Here is a 14052-nt window from a genome sequence, read left to right on the forward strand (position 1 = left end):
TGTATTCTCACTTAGTCCTTAGCCACTCCAATATTGCCCCTTATATAAGAATCACTACTCCCCAAGGGAAGCCTGGTTGGGAGTAGTGGGAAAACTAGGTGACAAGAACCACCTCCAGCTCTTCTGAAAACTGGCTCAACAGGTCTCAATGTGGCTATGCAGGTAACCTGCCTAGGGAAACCAACAATCACCTATCCTGTCCCTTCTCCCCTTTAGTTTTCTCCCATTGCCCCTCCTAAGGTTCTTCAATCAAATCAGAGCTTTCTTTAGCTGTCTCACTTAGACTTAAACCCAAACTATGAGTCAGGACTCAATGCTTTTCCAAGGTCCACTCCACCATACTCCAAGCTAGTACATTCTATTCTTGTTGGTTAATATCTCCATTAGTCCTTGATAATGTATTGATTAAGTCTTGGGCCAGCTATTCCATTTACCTTTAGGTTATAACCACTTAGATTACCTTAGCTCCCCTCAAAGCACTTGTTGGGCACAGGAAGAGACGGGGATATTGTTAATGCAGTAGCCCCATAGATCTTGTATTCTTTCCCCAAAAAAAAATTTTTTAAAGTTTTAATTCTATACTGAGAGTTCTTTGTTGGTATTGCAGGTAAGGGGGCTCACTCTCTGAGTTCCCACAGCATGGCAAAAAGGAAATTCCTAGTCCTACCTGCTTTTGCCCCAGCTGGCCCCAAATCCCCTCTGAAAAGGTGCAGTTCAGGTGTCAGATACAGCAGCCTACAAAGCAGGGGGATTGAGTAAAAAAACATGGATGTTTTGGATAGAGTGTCCTAAGCAAGGAAGGGCCAGGCTTTTGTCCCCAGAGAGAAGGAACAGGGGTTCCACAACCATCACAGAGCATGCCGTCTCCCATCAGGCTCACCCCAGAGGTGAGCTCACACGGCTCTTTGTCAGCCTAAGGATTAGTCAGCCACGAGGAGGAGGAGAGACACACAGCTCTGGGCTGTGTCTGGCAGGAAGGCTGGAGTTTCTGGTTACTGAGCTGAAGAGGGGTGAGGCTGGGGAGGGGCCCTGTTAGGGGGTGGGGGGAAGCCAGAGGCAGAGTCCCAGGCAGAGGCAGACATCTGCCTGAGCAGAGGCAGCACACGTCGGCCACAACCACTGCCCACTGGGGCCAGGTGAACGAACACAGCAGTTTTGAACACTCCTGCTCCGAAGACCTACTCTACCACCCTGGGGACTCTATTCAACCTCCACCCCAGGGATGGAGCCACTTGTGGGTGTAAAAATTGGCTGCCTGCTAGCCTTGCTGGCTCTCACTGTGTTCTGTGGCATTATTCCTATCTGCTTCAAATGGTTCCGGATCCATGCAGCCACAGGTATAGTTGTTTGTCCTGCTAGCATAAGCTCCTGTTCCCATCTCAACCCTTCCTTTCACTTTGGGCCCTATCTTGCCTCCACTTCCAATCCTGAACCTTAGATTCTCTGCAGCCAGACCCCCATTCTATAGTCATCTGTCTGCCTTCCTTGAATAGCCAGCTAAAAACGTCCTCCACTGTTTGCCCCTTTGCCTTGGCAGGGAAGCACCGCCGGGTCCTCAGCCTCCTGGGTTGTGTGTCAGCAGGGGTGTTTCTGGGAGCAGGGCTTATGCACATGACGGCGGAGGCCCTGGAGGGCATTGATTCAGAGATCCAGAATTACATCCTGCAGGTGAGGGGCTGGGATGCTGGACTACCTAGGATGTGTGGGACCCGAGGGAGGAACAAAAGCGAGTTTATGGAAAAGGACAGAACTGGGGGACATGACACTTTTTAAGGAAAAATGGAACCAGAGCAGCACCACAGAAGCTTGATCCTTTCCCTTCTAATTCATGCTCTCTCCTTCCCAGAATAGGACAGGAAGCGAGGGAAATTTTTCTGACACCACTGACTCAACTGAGGTGAGTGTCCCCTCTCCAGGCCCCAGCTGAGGAGTCAGGGGAGCCTTTCCCCATTCAGGCCTCTCTTGGGAGTATGTGAGGCATGCTGAGCATTCCTTCTGTCCCCCAGCTGGTGTTCTAGCCCCAAACTTTAAATAAAGGTCCATCCCATACATCGGGCCCAGGGGACATCTGTCCCGCTCTTTATGGCCCTGTTGTCTGGACACATTCTTGCCCCTTTTCCCGTGATTGACTCTCTTCTCTTCAGGTCTTCTTTCCCTCTCTTTTCTCCCCATGTCTAACACCATCCTCATGCCCACACTTCTTGTCCACCACACTTTGTTCCAGCCATTCCCTTTTCTTTTCTCCCACTTCTTTCTTTAGTCACCTAATGATCCTCTCTCACCCTAGGTGGATTATCCATTTGGGGAGCTCATCATCTCCCTAGGCTTCTTCTTGGTTTTCCTGTTGGAGTCACTGGCGCTGCAGTGGGCCCCTAGCAGTACCAGGGGGTCAAAGACACATGCAGAGGAATGGGGTGGGCCCCCTGGGGCCCACTCCTTAAGCCTGCACAGCCACGGATCCCCACCACCCCCCTCTCAGGGCCCTTTTAGGGCACTGGTTCTCTTGCTTTCACTCTCCTTTCACTCAGTGTTTGAGGGGCTAGCTGTGGGGCTGCAATCCTCAGTACCGGCTGTGCTGCAGCTCTGCCTGGCAGTCCTGGCACACAAGGGACTAGTGGTGTTTGGAGTGGGGCTTCGATTGGTGCAAACCGGCACAGGGCCACGATGGGCCCTGATCTCCATCCTGGCATTGGCCCTCATGTCCCCCCTCGGCGTAGCTTTGGGGATGGCTGTGGCTGGGGGAGATCCTGAAGGAGGAAGGGCCTTAGCCCAGGCCGTGTTAGAAGGTGTGGCGGCTGGCACTTTCCTCTATGTGACCTTCTTAGAAATTCTTCCCCGCGAACTGGCTGCCCCCGAGTCCCCTCTTGCTAAATGGGGCTGTGTGGCTGCTGGTTTTACCTTCATGGCCATTATTGCCATCTGGGCATGAAGTGTCCCCCTAATCTGAGAGACCATCCTTCCCCACACAACTAGCCTGAGCAAACATCCCCTGCTCCGAGTTGGCCCCAGGCCTGGGACATTCTTACTGAGCCTCAGTGGCAGGCATCCAGCATCATCCTCATAGCTGGATTCTGAGTTCCTTTGCAAGGTCTTTGTTTGGGTCACCCCGCTCTGAGAGAGCAGAGAGCTTGGGGTGCGGAGCAGCAGAGAAAGGGAGGACAGCAGGATGAAGATGGAGCCTTTCTGCCTGCTGCCCCAGACTTGGAGTACCCCACTCGGGGTACTGTGTGTCAATAAACGTCAGTCCTCTGTCCACCTTATCTTAGCCGTTCTGTTTCTAACTTCCCTACCTGGTATGAGGGCAAGCTGATGCGGCAGGGAAGGGAAGGCGGGAGAGGTCAGCAGGGCAAGAGCTCTGCCTGTGTCGGGCCCTAGCCTTGTCACTACAAGTTGGCAGATGAAGCTGGTGGTGGAGGGATGGATTGTTGGGATTCCAGGCATCCCGTCCTCCTTCCTTCTCCCTTCATTGGTGCTGGCAACAAACAGAGAAGGGCTGAACAGAACCCAGAGACCCTCTCCACCCACTCCTTACAAGTCAGCACACTCGGAGTTTCTCACACTGCTTCTTGTGTTCTCTAAGCCCTTTACTGCTGCACGTGCTGAAGAATTAAGATATGGTGTGTTTAGGGAAGGAAGAAAGGCGCCAGATAAGTGCCTGGATCAGCCCAAGCTCAGCCCTAGCCTTCACTCCACCTCCAGTGCTGTCCCTGCACCCCTCCCCCAGACTGCTTGCTTTACATCTTGAATCTCCCTAGCCAGTGAACAAACTAGTTTCTCTAGGATCAGGAAGGGGAAAGATTGTGATGCTTTTTGTGAGGCTACTAAATGGAGATCTAGAGTTTAGATGAAAAGTCTAGGGAAATGAGTATGTGCAGTCTCCCACCTCGGATTTTCATTATTGGAGAATAAGGGGAAAGGAAGATCTGCTCTTATCTGGTTTCTTATCTCCTGCTCATCCTGTTTCCCTTAATACTACATAAATCACCCAGACCTGTGAATAAGCCTAATCCTAATATCAGAGGTCAGGCTTTAGAAAATATCTTACAAAGGTAATTAACTCCTATAACCTTAGTTCTAACTTCTTCCTGTGCCGCCCCCCCCCCCTCCCCCTCGGCCTTTAACTTCAGTGACCTTATTCTTTGTACACAGGGGAGTTGAGAGTAGGCTAAGGAACTGGATTGTTTTGGAGCTAGATGACTTTCCAGCAGAGGTAGAGCACCGTGTTTCTGGGTCACTGATCAATGTGAAGCAATGGGAAGTAAGGCAGGGTTCTTCAGGCATGACTAGTAATACCTTTCTTTTTTCCAGAATCTTTTTTAACCCAAAGTGCCTCCATTTTCTTTCTCATTATTATGTCTTCATCCTTGGGGTTCTTTCCATTCTGAGGAATCTAGGAGTCATTTTAATTCTGAAATACGCTTTCTCTAGAGCCAGAATAATAGGGAATAAACTTTCTGGAGATAGAAACAACTAGACTTATGTAAAGGGAACGGGATTGTAGGGAGGCAATCTACTTTTCATTTTCCCCCAACAATAATGGGAAAGGAGAAATTGAAGACTTACAGATACTAAAAATGTAGAGAACGAAAAGTATAGTATATTATTGAGTTAAAAATGTCAAAAACACTCTAATGAAAATATAGGCATAAGGAATAACCCAATAACAGAGGTTGAAACATAGACACAAAATATAAGCCCCTTATCCTAGAAAGAGGAAAGAATCTAAGATCTAGGTCCCATCTGAAATGAGGTATAGGAAAGAAAAAAATCAATGTTCATCCAAAGTTACTGAAGACAGATAGCCACAGATTGTGTTATAAAGTGGTTCTAAGGAAAAGGAAGGTTTGAATCACTGAAAGTTTTTCAAGGTCCCAAATAATCAACTAGGGATAACAGTGAAAGATCTAAAAGATGAAGTTTAAATAGGAGAGAGAACAAGATGTACACTTTAAGGCTATTTAAAACCAATATCTTACATTTCCCATTCCCCCTTTTTTAAAAACCAAATTTTTCCTAAAGATGTAAATATGTAAAGATTAAAGATGTTTTAATTATAAATATCAGCCTTGGGAGAGACTTGTAATCTAATACAATTTTCTCATCACCAAAACCCTTTACAACATACCCAATAAGCGGGTATCTAACTTCCACTTAAAGTCTTCCAATTGGTAAAGAGGTGAAGGAGGAACCATTACCACCTAAGTCAGCCTATTAGGAAGTTTTTCTTTATCTCAATCCTAAATGTATCATTCTACAATCTTCTAATGCTATAATTCTAAGTTTCCTCTTATTAACCCTATGAAGACTATGACTTTAAAACCAGATCCCAGAAGATGAATTTTTCAGTTCACCTCTTTCCTGTTACCTAAGTTCAGAACTCTAAAGCTTTGCACTATAGGAACCTTCTACCTGTTGGAAGAAAAGGGTTTGAGTTTGAATGTAATAGGAAGTACAAGCAATTAAAAAAAGGAGTAATAAGTGAAGAATGAAAGACCTTTCTTTAAAGGACAAAACAATGAGAACAGTAACATTTTTGAAAAAAGCCAAAAAATATAATCAAGTGGACACAAATTGAGAAAACACACAAACAAGAGAAAAAATAAGGAAGTGGAATTTAGACACTATGAAGCAATTCATAAATATTGATACAAGAAACTATTTGGCTAAAAATAGTCCCACATCATCTGGTTTGTTTCTATCTGATAAGAGCAGAAATACAGTGAACTTCCAAGATAGCTATTGATAAGACACCTAGGATAGAACACCCCTGCTGAACCCATAACTGAAATCTTGTGCTAGAGATGGGCAAAAGGAATTCGAGATCCCTAGAGCTGTTAAGTCAGTTCTGGGGTCGTAATAGCTAATCCATGGCTTTATACATCTAGCCAGATGGGGATTCTATGATTTCCTGTCTTGAGAATTGACACTCCTGGCCTAAGTACTTCACACTGCTAACCTTTTGTGGAGTTTTTTCTAATGTCTAATCTCTTGTACTGGAAATGTATTCTTTCTTTGTAAAAGTGTCCTCCAGAAAATTATCTTCAGAGATTTCCAACTTTGTGGGTTTAGGTCTCATCCAGTCTTTCTTTTGGTTGAATCTAATTTGTTTGTTCCTTTTCCCTCTCCCCATTTATCCTTTAAGCGGCTTTCCTTTTTCCCATTGCTCTCATTCTTTCACTTTCTATTTTCTTGGACCTTCTCCCTGCAGTTTAAGAAGTCCAAAGACTCACAGAGAGAAGAGATCAGGAATCTAAGTCTGGACACACTTGGATTGTAATAGAATTGTAATAGAAGATGAGAGGCTAAGAAAACTAGAAGTATAACCACTCTTAAGATGTCTGCTGTGGTTCTTTGGATCTACAGTGAATCTCACCATGCACCATGAGCCATTCTAAGTCCTTTCCCCTCACCTTTCAAGCTCCGATCCTGAAAATCAATGGTTTGCTTTCAGATCATAAAAAAAAGTCTAGGCAGGAGGGGAAAGGATGTGATAAGCTAGAGAGGGAGGAAAAATGGTACTAAGAGCTAGGATCCAAGGTTAAATCGCCATGTCGACCACAAGAGGGCAATGTGATTCCATAACCTGAATCTGGCAGAGCAGAAAGCAGTCTTAACTGGTCTGTGCTGAGGTCATCCTGTTCCCACACCTGGCAGGAGTCCAGGCCAGACAGATGTGAATCCTTTGTGCTAAGAGAGTCTTAGTGGAAGTACATTCCCATCCATCATGTCCCCTTGGGCCACTTTCTAACAGGCAGGAAAAGGCCCGCAAATAGACTATCATCCTCATTTATGAAGACTAGAAATAAGTCTCTTCCAAGCCTGTCCATTACTTTGCAGAGCTAGCTAATGCTTGTATAGGCTGGTAGAGTTTACAACTCTTGCCTTGCCTAGGTTCCCACCAAAACGTTTGTTGAAAAAGAACCACTCTCATTTCAGATTTCTATATTTAAGGATGCTAGGGATTTTTTTTTCTCACAAAGCTAAACTTCATTATTGGACAGTTGCTCCTTTAGCCAGTCCTGAATATTATCTTCCCAAATCAGCTCACTATTTAACAATAGCTTGCTGTCTGAGTAGCCATTCTCTTACCTGCAAGTGTGAAAGGCAGCACCATAAAATTAGGACACCTAAATATAGAGGACACAAAAATTTAACATCTCTCTACTAATTCTTTCTTCTCTAAAATGTGTTACTTCCTGTACTATGTTCATATCGTGAAATACAAAGTTGATATAAGTATAGATACAAATATGTAGCTAGATAGTTGATTTTTGAGGAGGCTCTCCTTGTTGCTTGCCCAAGTGCCTACATACTCTAGTAGAAGGAAACAAATACTGATTTATTGCAGTGCTTTTTTGTTCATAATATAGTATATCATTCTTTGCTTTGTACTGCAAGGAATCACAGCTGGCTCAAAGTCTAAATTAGCAACACTGAAGAAGAATCAAGAGACACCCTTTGCAGCTGAAGTCTAAATTTCATACAAGTCTCTGGTTTACATGTGCACAATTACACTGTTGCAAGTTGCATTCCACTTGTGGCACACCTAGGAAAGTAAGCACTTTGAGAACCACTGATTCAGTATAGATATTGGCCTACTACTGTTTTTCATTGACATTAAAACATGCCTTGTAAAGTTTTAATGACACTATTCAAGAATTAAGATCAAGATGGTCTCTTAATCTGCACTGGATTCAACTTTTTCAACTTTTCCCTTCCCATCAACGAATGAATCACTCAGCATACCTTCCATAGAACCAAATTCAATCTGCCTGCCTGCCCCTGGTTTTCCTGATACAAGCTAGTAAGCTAGTACACTTCCTTGGTTCTTTTCCATCAGGATTACAGTGCCAGCATCTCTATAAAGTGGATAATATTCTTGCCCATATTGTCCTTTAAGAACACAGTGGCCTTGTATGTAGTAGATTCTGATGATTCTTAAAAGTCCTTCAATAATACTTATAATTCAAAGATGTTGGCCCTTTCAATTCTAAATGTTCAAAAGTTCATGTGAAATAGTCTAACAGCTGCATTTATGTTCCTTACATGTTGACCATAGAGTTCTGAAAAAAAGCACACTGTAAATAATTGTTCCCAGCTTCAGTGGATCAGTTTGCCACATACTCTTTGACTTTCAGTAACTTTTATAAGGCAAACCTTAAGATCTTTGAGAATTCAAGTATCCAAACTTATTAAGAAACCACTTTATATGCCTAGTGATAACTGAGAATCCTAAACGGATGGGGGACGCCAAAGTAGAGATTAGTGACAATTTATTTTCTTCTTAGAGATGGCAATGACAACCTGCCTGGATTCCCTTTGCATTTTTTCAAGTTTTTCCCCCTTTCCCTGCCTAAAAAATCTGGATGAGTAATAGATTAAGAGGTTTTACTATTCATCATGATTTGAGAAGCTAATCATCTCTTGAGTGGTGAAGGCCATACCATATTTTGGCAGGTTTTCTGTTTTACATATTTTATTAATGTGTAAAGAATTTTAAGGAAATCTAATGCCTTCTTTTATACACACAGATTGAACACTGGTCCTCAGTCTTGTCTACACAATTTATTGTTACAAGGAGTTTGTGAGGGACAATGGGCTCAAAAGGGGTAATTTCCCCTCTACTATAGTATGGTCAGAGCCCCCAAGACACTTACCCTGCTCCCTAGGCAATCCTGCCCACTCCTCATGGCAAGTCTAAAGCAGCACAGCCCTAATCTGCGCCCCCAACTTCACTCCATAAAAACTGGTAACTATAGAGTTAGTGCAGCCAAGCGGCCCCAGCTCCCTCCCCACTCCTGCTCCTGGCTCCAGCTTATACGTTCACTCACACTCATCACCTGTCACTACTATTTCTTCTCTATCATTTGGACATCCCCATTGCAATCATAGGGCCTTTACTGACCCTGAATACCCAATAAGTTTCCTAAACACTCATACTGTCACTCACACACCCATCCCCATTAGGGGAATAAAGATTAATCAGAATCAGCATTAGCAACTCCACTCCCAGTGGGTTCCCCAGATGCTCTTATTACAGTGCATCCTGGGTTAGAAAAAAATAATTTGAGCTGGGATGCAGCAACCTCTCTTCCCTCATCTGAAGGTTCCTGGATCAAGGAATAGCATGTCCCTTCCAAGTCTTTCTCCAAAATAAGGAGACAATCCAGGAATGAAAAGTCAGGGGTCTGGGTCCCTAAGAGATATTAGGATCTCTCTCCCAGGGTTTGGGGAGGGGGGGTCCACAAGTTAGAGGTCAAGGTTAGGGTAGAAATCAAAAGGTCAAAGTCATCTCCCTGCAGAATCTGTCCCACCTTTCTCTCTTGTTCTCTCTCCGGCCTATCACCCTTATATACCCCCTGGGTTAGATCTGGAGGGCTGGGGGGAGGTGCAGGCCAGGTCCTTCAAAAGGGGAGGGAGGGATGCTCAACAAGAGACCTCCATAGTATGTCCTGGAGACCCTGAAGGAACAGTCCCAGACTCGCTGCTCTGAGAGACAGTTCGAGAACGGCCGCCATCAATCGAAGCTCTACTGGTCAGGGAGGCAGTTCGGGATCGAGATAAACGGGTCATACAGGAAGAAGCCACTGTGGAGATGGGAGGCAGTTGTTATGAAAAAGTAGTTAAATGATAAAGGGAAAATAAATATCAAAAATAGGACTATCAGGAGAAAGGAGTTAGCATAGATAAGGAAGGCAAGGGCAAGAACTGGGGTATACTAGAAAGAAGAAAGACAAAGGGCTAATGACAGGAGAAAGAGGTCAAGGAGATTTGGGGCAGTTAACAGGAAAAGGAAGAGAGAGACATATTGACAAACTCCAGCTCCAGGCCCAACCTCTCCACTCCCCACACCCTCAGTTCTTCTCTTCTGAAGGGGACCCAGAATCCCCTTAATTCCCAGAATTCTTAACAAAAAGAAAGAAACCTTGATCTCCCTCTTCTGCCCCTACAAGTCCTTCATACTCACTGTAGCCCATGCCTTGAACAAAATACTTGAAGGCTTCAGTCAGCTTGCCTGGCTGTAAAGGTATGGTACAGAGGCAGTCAAGGAGCGTTGATTAATTCAGGCTTTGGGGACTGAAGGAGGCTAAACGGGGGCTCACAGGTAGCAGGGAACTCACCTGAGTCAGCTGGGGCTGACCTCCAGAATCTGCCATCTGTTTGGGAGAAATTTACAAAAGCAAATGTCCAAATCAAACAAACAAAAGTTTGTCCAAGTTTGACAAACTCCAGCTCCAGGCCCAACCTCTCCACTCCCCACACCCTCAGTTCTTCTCTTCTGAAGGGGACCCAGAATCCCCTTAATTCCCAGAATTCTTAACAAAAAGAAAGAAACCTTGATCTCCCTCTTCTGCCCCTACAAGTCCTTTATACTAAGTCATGAGATGGGAGCAAGAATATATTTCTAAACCCCTACTTTTCAAAAGAGTCCCCCTCTTTTGATTTTAATCAGTCTTTCTAACTTTATCTCACCCATCCCCCCATCTTCAGCTGGACAAGGTCAAGAAAACCAAGAAAGCTAAGACGAGAGAAGCTGAGGACTAAGAAACAGCAGGACTGTGAGTCATGGATAGGAGAAGGGGGTGGGAGAAGGGCAGTCAGAGTTGGGAGGGAGTGGTGACTGACCTTGAGGAAAGAGGTCTTGGTTGGGTCCAGCTTCGAATTACATTCCACCTGATTCAGAGGAGACAAGATGAGGGAGGATCCCTAGCTTCTGAGAATCTTAATTTCCCAACTCCTGAAGCAGGGCCCACCAAATGCCCCTCCAGGAGCCCAGAGCCCCATCCTTTTCCTACTGATTCTCAGCTCTCTTTTCTCCCCCAGGTTTGAAAACTTCAAGTTATATAAGATCACAGATTAAGAACAAGAGGAGACAAGACCTATGAAGTCACCTAATCCAACCCCCATTAAAATATAGTCATTTGCCCAAGGTCACACAAGTGACAGAGCTAAGGTCTGAGCCCTGATCTCCCCATTCCAAATCAAGCACTCCTTCCTCTTCCACCATTCTGCCATTTTGATACTGACTCTCCCTCTCAAAACAAAGCTCTGATATGCTTGCTCCGGAACCTAGAGATTAGGTAACCCCGTTAAGTCCACCACCCTAAGACCCAATTCTAGAACATCCCACTGACCACAGCATCTTCATAGGGTGCCTGGTCTCCCACCACAAGCATCACAGGACACCTAAAGGCACAATGATAAAGAGTAGAAAATTTGGCTGCCTCCTTGGGGAAGGCAACTGAACAATTGTCTAATGAAGGTGACCTTAACTGGAGATCATCCCCTATAACCCTCATCCCAACACCTACACTTCCCATTTCTCAGTTTCAAAGAAGGAAGTCTAGAAAAGTGGTTTGGGGAGCCAAGCTGGGAGATGTGTGAAAACCAAGGGGAAATCTACACCACTCGTTGGCCAGAAATTTGCTAAGGTTTCCTATTTTCTAAGAGGTATGGGTACTTTGGGAAAATGCAGGGAGAATATCAGAGAGCATGGATCCTGGAAGATCTTACTTGAGGGTCGCATCACCCCTACGCTCAAAATGCAGGTCTCGGCGGCTAGAGGCAAAAGAAGAAAAGGAGGGGCTTTAACTAGAGGCATGATCCTCTCCCCATTCAGAGAAAAGTTACCATCCCCTGAGGTCCCCAAATATAAATCATTTCTGTGACTGAATCATGGGGAATGGAGAAAGTGATATGGGTTGAGCTTAATTGTTTGGGTCTCAAAAACCTGAAATAAGAGCGCCTCTGCATGGTGTGTAATGTATGGTGTTCTGGGTAATGCGGGAGGAGGCAGTGTGTGGTATGGGAAGGTTATGCGTGTGCTGTAATTATCTAAAAGCTGGGAAACCAGAAACCTATCACCACCTCCAAAAAAGGAATTCCTTCCATTCTTCCCAGCCTGCCCCAGGTGTAGCTGCAGTTGCAAAGGCACACCCTCCCATTACTTTTACCTGTTTTAATTGACCTCTATGTCCATCTCCCATGTGTATGCCCCAGCCACCCCTTCACTTTGTTCCCTTTCCATTTGCTGCAGTAACAGTGATGTATTTACTCAATCTCTGCCCCCCATACACACACACATAATGCTGCTCAGTTACTTGTTGTAGCTGTTCCAGAAGAGCTCAATGTTCTCTAGGTTGGGGGCATGCATAATAATATCTCGATACCGTTGCACCAGTTCAGAGTGACCAGACAACTCTTCCTGGAAAAGAGGAGGGAGGTAGGGTAAAAAGGAAGAAAAGATTCTGGTTAGCAGGGAAGCTATCATCCACCAGATGTCCCAGGAGCCCTTAGTCTTTCTTCATTTAGTCTTGTCTCCTCTAGGAAAGGGGATGAAGCTCCCAAGAATCCCTTGTTGTTCCCTCCACTCCCCAGTTGCCATGATTCCTACTGACACCCTAGTACCTGACTGAAGAGGTGCCCAAGGATCATCTCAGGGATGGAGGAGGTGAGGCCGGTTAGCTATAAGAAGAAGACTAGATAAGAGATGGCACAGGAGGAAGGGGAAATTCCCACTAGAATCCCTGGTGGAGTCAGAGCTCCCCACTTTGCTCCCACCAGCCCCCTTTCCTTTTTCACTTTGGACACACTTCTAATACAAAGCTTAAGAGAGCTCCCCAGCTTGGGGGAACATTCATCTGTATAATATATCCTATGATCCTTTTCTGCTTCCCTCCAGACATTCCACTTGTCCCTCCAAACCTTGTGGGCAGCCCAGTCCATCCAGCCCTTAGCATTGCAATCAATGTTGATGAGAACAAGACCTTCCACTACATCTGGGTTTGAAAGCTTAGGAATAATAAAGAGAAGAAAGTTAAAATCTCCCCTACTCTCCAATTCAGACCCCCTTCCCTAAATCCCCTGAATTATCTATCCCTCATCTTAGCATCTCCCCCTTTTCTTACAGCAAATCGAGACAGGATATAGGCTCCAGCTCCAACCCCAACTCCAATTATGGTAGAGAAGCTGTGAGAGGAAAGAAAATTAGAGTAGAAGATGAGAGACAAAGAAGGAACTGTGGTGTTCCAAATCTCTCTTTCCAACAAGGGCTAAAATTCAAGAGGGGCAGAGAGAGCCATAAGGCTTCCAGGAAGCCAGGCCCTTTGTTCTTAGTATTAACTTGCCTTCTGCCCTCTCCCCACCTTAGTCAGCTTGGAAAACCAAGGCTTCTAAAAGTCTCTGAAACCCCCTTACCCAGAAAAAGAAGAGATAAATCCAGACATGGAGAAAAGAAAACTGAAGGTAGATTTAAAGCAAGCAACAGGAAGAGCAAGAAAGTACTTAAGAGCAAAGAGCAGATTATCACAAATCATTCCTATCTCTCATCTAAATTTTAATCCAATCCAACAGTGCAGGATTCCTTTCAGGATGACAGAACTTTGTACTCTGATAAGATATATTAATAATAATAATAATAGCTAACATTTATATATCACTCACTATGTGCCAGGCACTGTGCTAAGAGCTCTATAAATATTATCTCATTCCATCTTCATAACAACCTGGAAAGGAGGTGCTATTATTATCCCCATTTTACAGATGAGGAAATTGAGGAGTTAAGTGATTTGTCTAGGGTCACACAACTATGTGTTTGAGGTTCAGTTTAACTCAGTTCTCCCCAATGCCAAGCCCAGGACCACCTAGCTACCATTAGTCTTTCTCCAAGCTGACTTCAACCTCTGGTCCATGGCTTTTCTTCCTTGTAGTATCAGGTATCCCTTGGACACCCCTTGCTCAAACTCTGACCAAGGCACATCTCATCTCAAGGAAGACACTAAGCAGAGATGACTCATAACATGGGTATGTACAACAATGACCAGTCCTTCTCCTTTTCACTTACAACAATTCAACTGTTCAGAGCTCCCTCCCTCCTTTCCCTAAAACCACAGGCACAATCACGCTAGGAGCCATCCTCTCCAAGGGTCAGGTGAAAACAAGAGTAGGCACCAAGAAGGGAAAAAAATCTGGATATGACTGACCAGAGGGTCTGACTGAGCAAAAACAAAAAGGGGGCTAACCATAAAAAATTATTCCCCCAATTCACTGTGC

At 44.8% G+C, this 14052-nt stretch overlaps 2 protein-coding genes across 9 annotated transcripts in view; one reads left to right on the forward strand and one right to left on the reverse strand.

Annotated features, from left to right (window-relative positions):
• Positions 1-11129, forward strand: SLC39A2 (solute carrier family 39 member 2). 4 transcript variants are annotated; one of them, XR_007950994.1, is made up of 5 exons: positions 1-1337; positions 1538-1668; positions 1852-1897; positions 10492-10559; positions 10825-10842. XR_007950994.1 is itself a non-coding variant. In XM_051980372.1 (5 exons), the coding sequence occupies exons 1-4, from the start codon at positions 1223-1225 to the stop codon at positions 10543-10545; spliced, it is 351 nt and encodes a 116-aa protein (XP_051836332.1). In that variant the 5' UTR covers positions 1-1222; the 3' UTR covers positions 10546-10559; positions 10825-11129. The 4 variants fall into 4 exon arrangements, 3 of the variants coding, with proteins under 3 accessions (XP_051836332.1, XP_051836331.1, XP_051836333.1); XM_051980372.1 differs by having other exon boundaries at positions 1847-1897; positions 10825-11129; XM_051980371.1 differs by lacking the exons at positions 10492-10559; positions 10825-10842 and adding an exon at positions 2288-3260 and having other exon boundaries at positions 1847-1897.
• Positions 8551-14052, reverse strand: part of NDRG2 (NDRG family member 2) — a 22158-nt gene continuing 16656 nt past the window's right edge. For all 5 annotated transcript variants that reach the window (XM_051980368.1, XM_051980366.1, XM_051980367.1 and 2 more), the window contains 10 exons: positions 12909-12969; positions 12706-12792; positions 12409-12465; positions 12102-12205; positions 11515-11559; positions 11136-11187; positions 10627-10674; positions 10122-10157; positions 9968-10019; positions 8551-9587 (listed from right to left, as the gene is read on the reverse strand). In XM_051980368.1, coding sequence (XP_051836328.1) covers positions 9427-9587; positions 9968-10019; positions 10122-10157; positions 10627-10674; positions 11136-11187; positions 11515-11559; positions 12102-12205; positions 12409-12465; positions 12706-12792; positions 12909-12969 — 703 coding nt within the window. In that variant the 3' untranslated portion in view covers positions 8551-9426. The remainder of the gene's footprint in view (positions 9588-9967; positions 10020-10121; positions 10158-10626; positions 10675-11135; positions 11188-11514; positions 11560-12101; positions 12206-12408; positions 12466-12705; positions 12793-12908; positions 12970-14052) is intronic.

This window comes from Antechinus flavipes, chromosome 2 (assembly GCF_016432865.1).
Source record: "Antechinus flavipes isolate AdamAnt ecotype Samford, QLD, Australia chromosome 2, AdamAnt_v2, whole genome shotgun sequence".
NCBI lineage: Eukaryota > Metazoa > Chordata > Mammalia > Dasyuromorphia > Dasyuridae > Antechinus > Antechinus flavipes.

Coding starts and splice junctions, on each gene's coding strand:
- SLC39A2 (XM_051980371.1), top strand. CDS start 1,223: ATGGAGCCACTTGTGGGTGTAAAAATTGGCTGCCTGCTAGCCTTGCTG. Junction 1,338..1,537: donor CCGGATCCATGCAGCCACAG/GTATAGTTGTTT, acceptor TTGCCTTGGCAG/GGAAGCACCGCCGGGTCCTC. Junction 1,669..1,846: donor TCCAGAATTACATCCTGCAG/GTGAGGGGCTGG, acceptor TCTCCTTCCCAG/AATAGGACAGGAAGCGAGGG.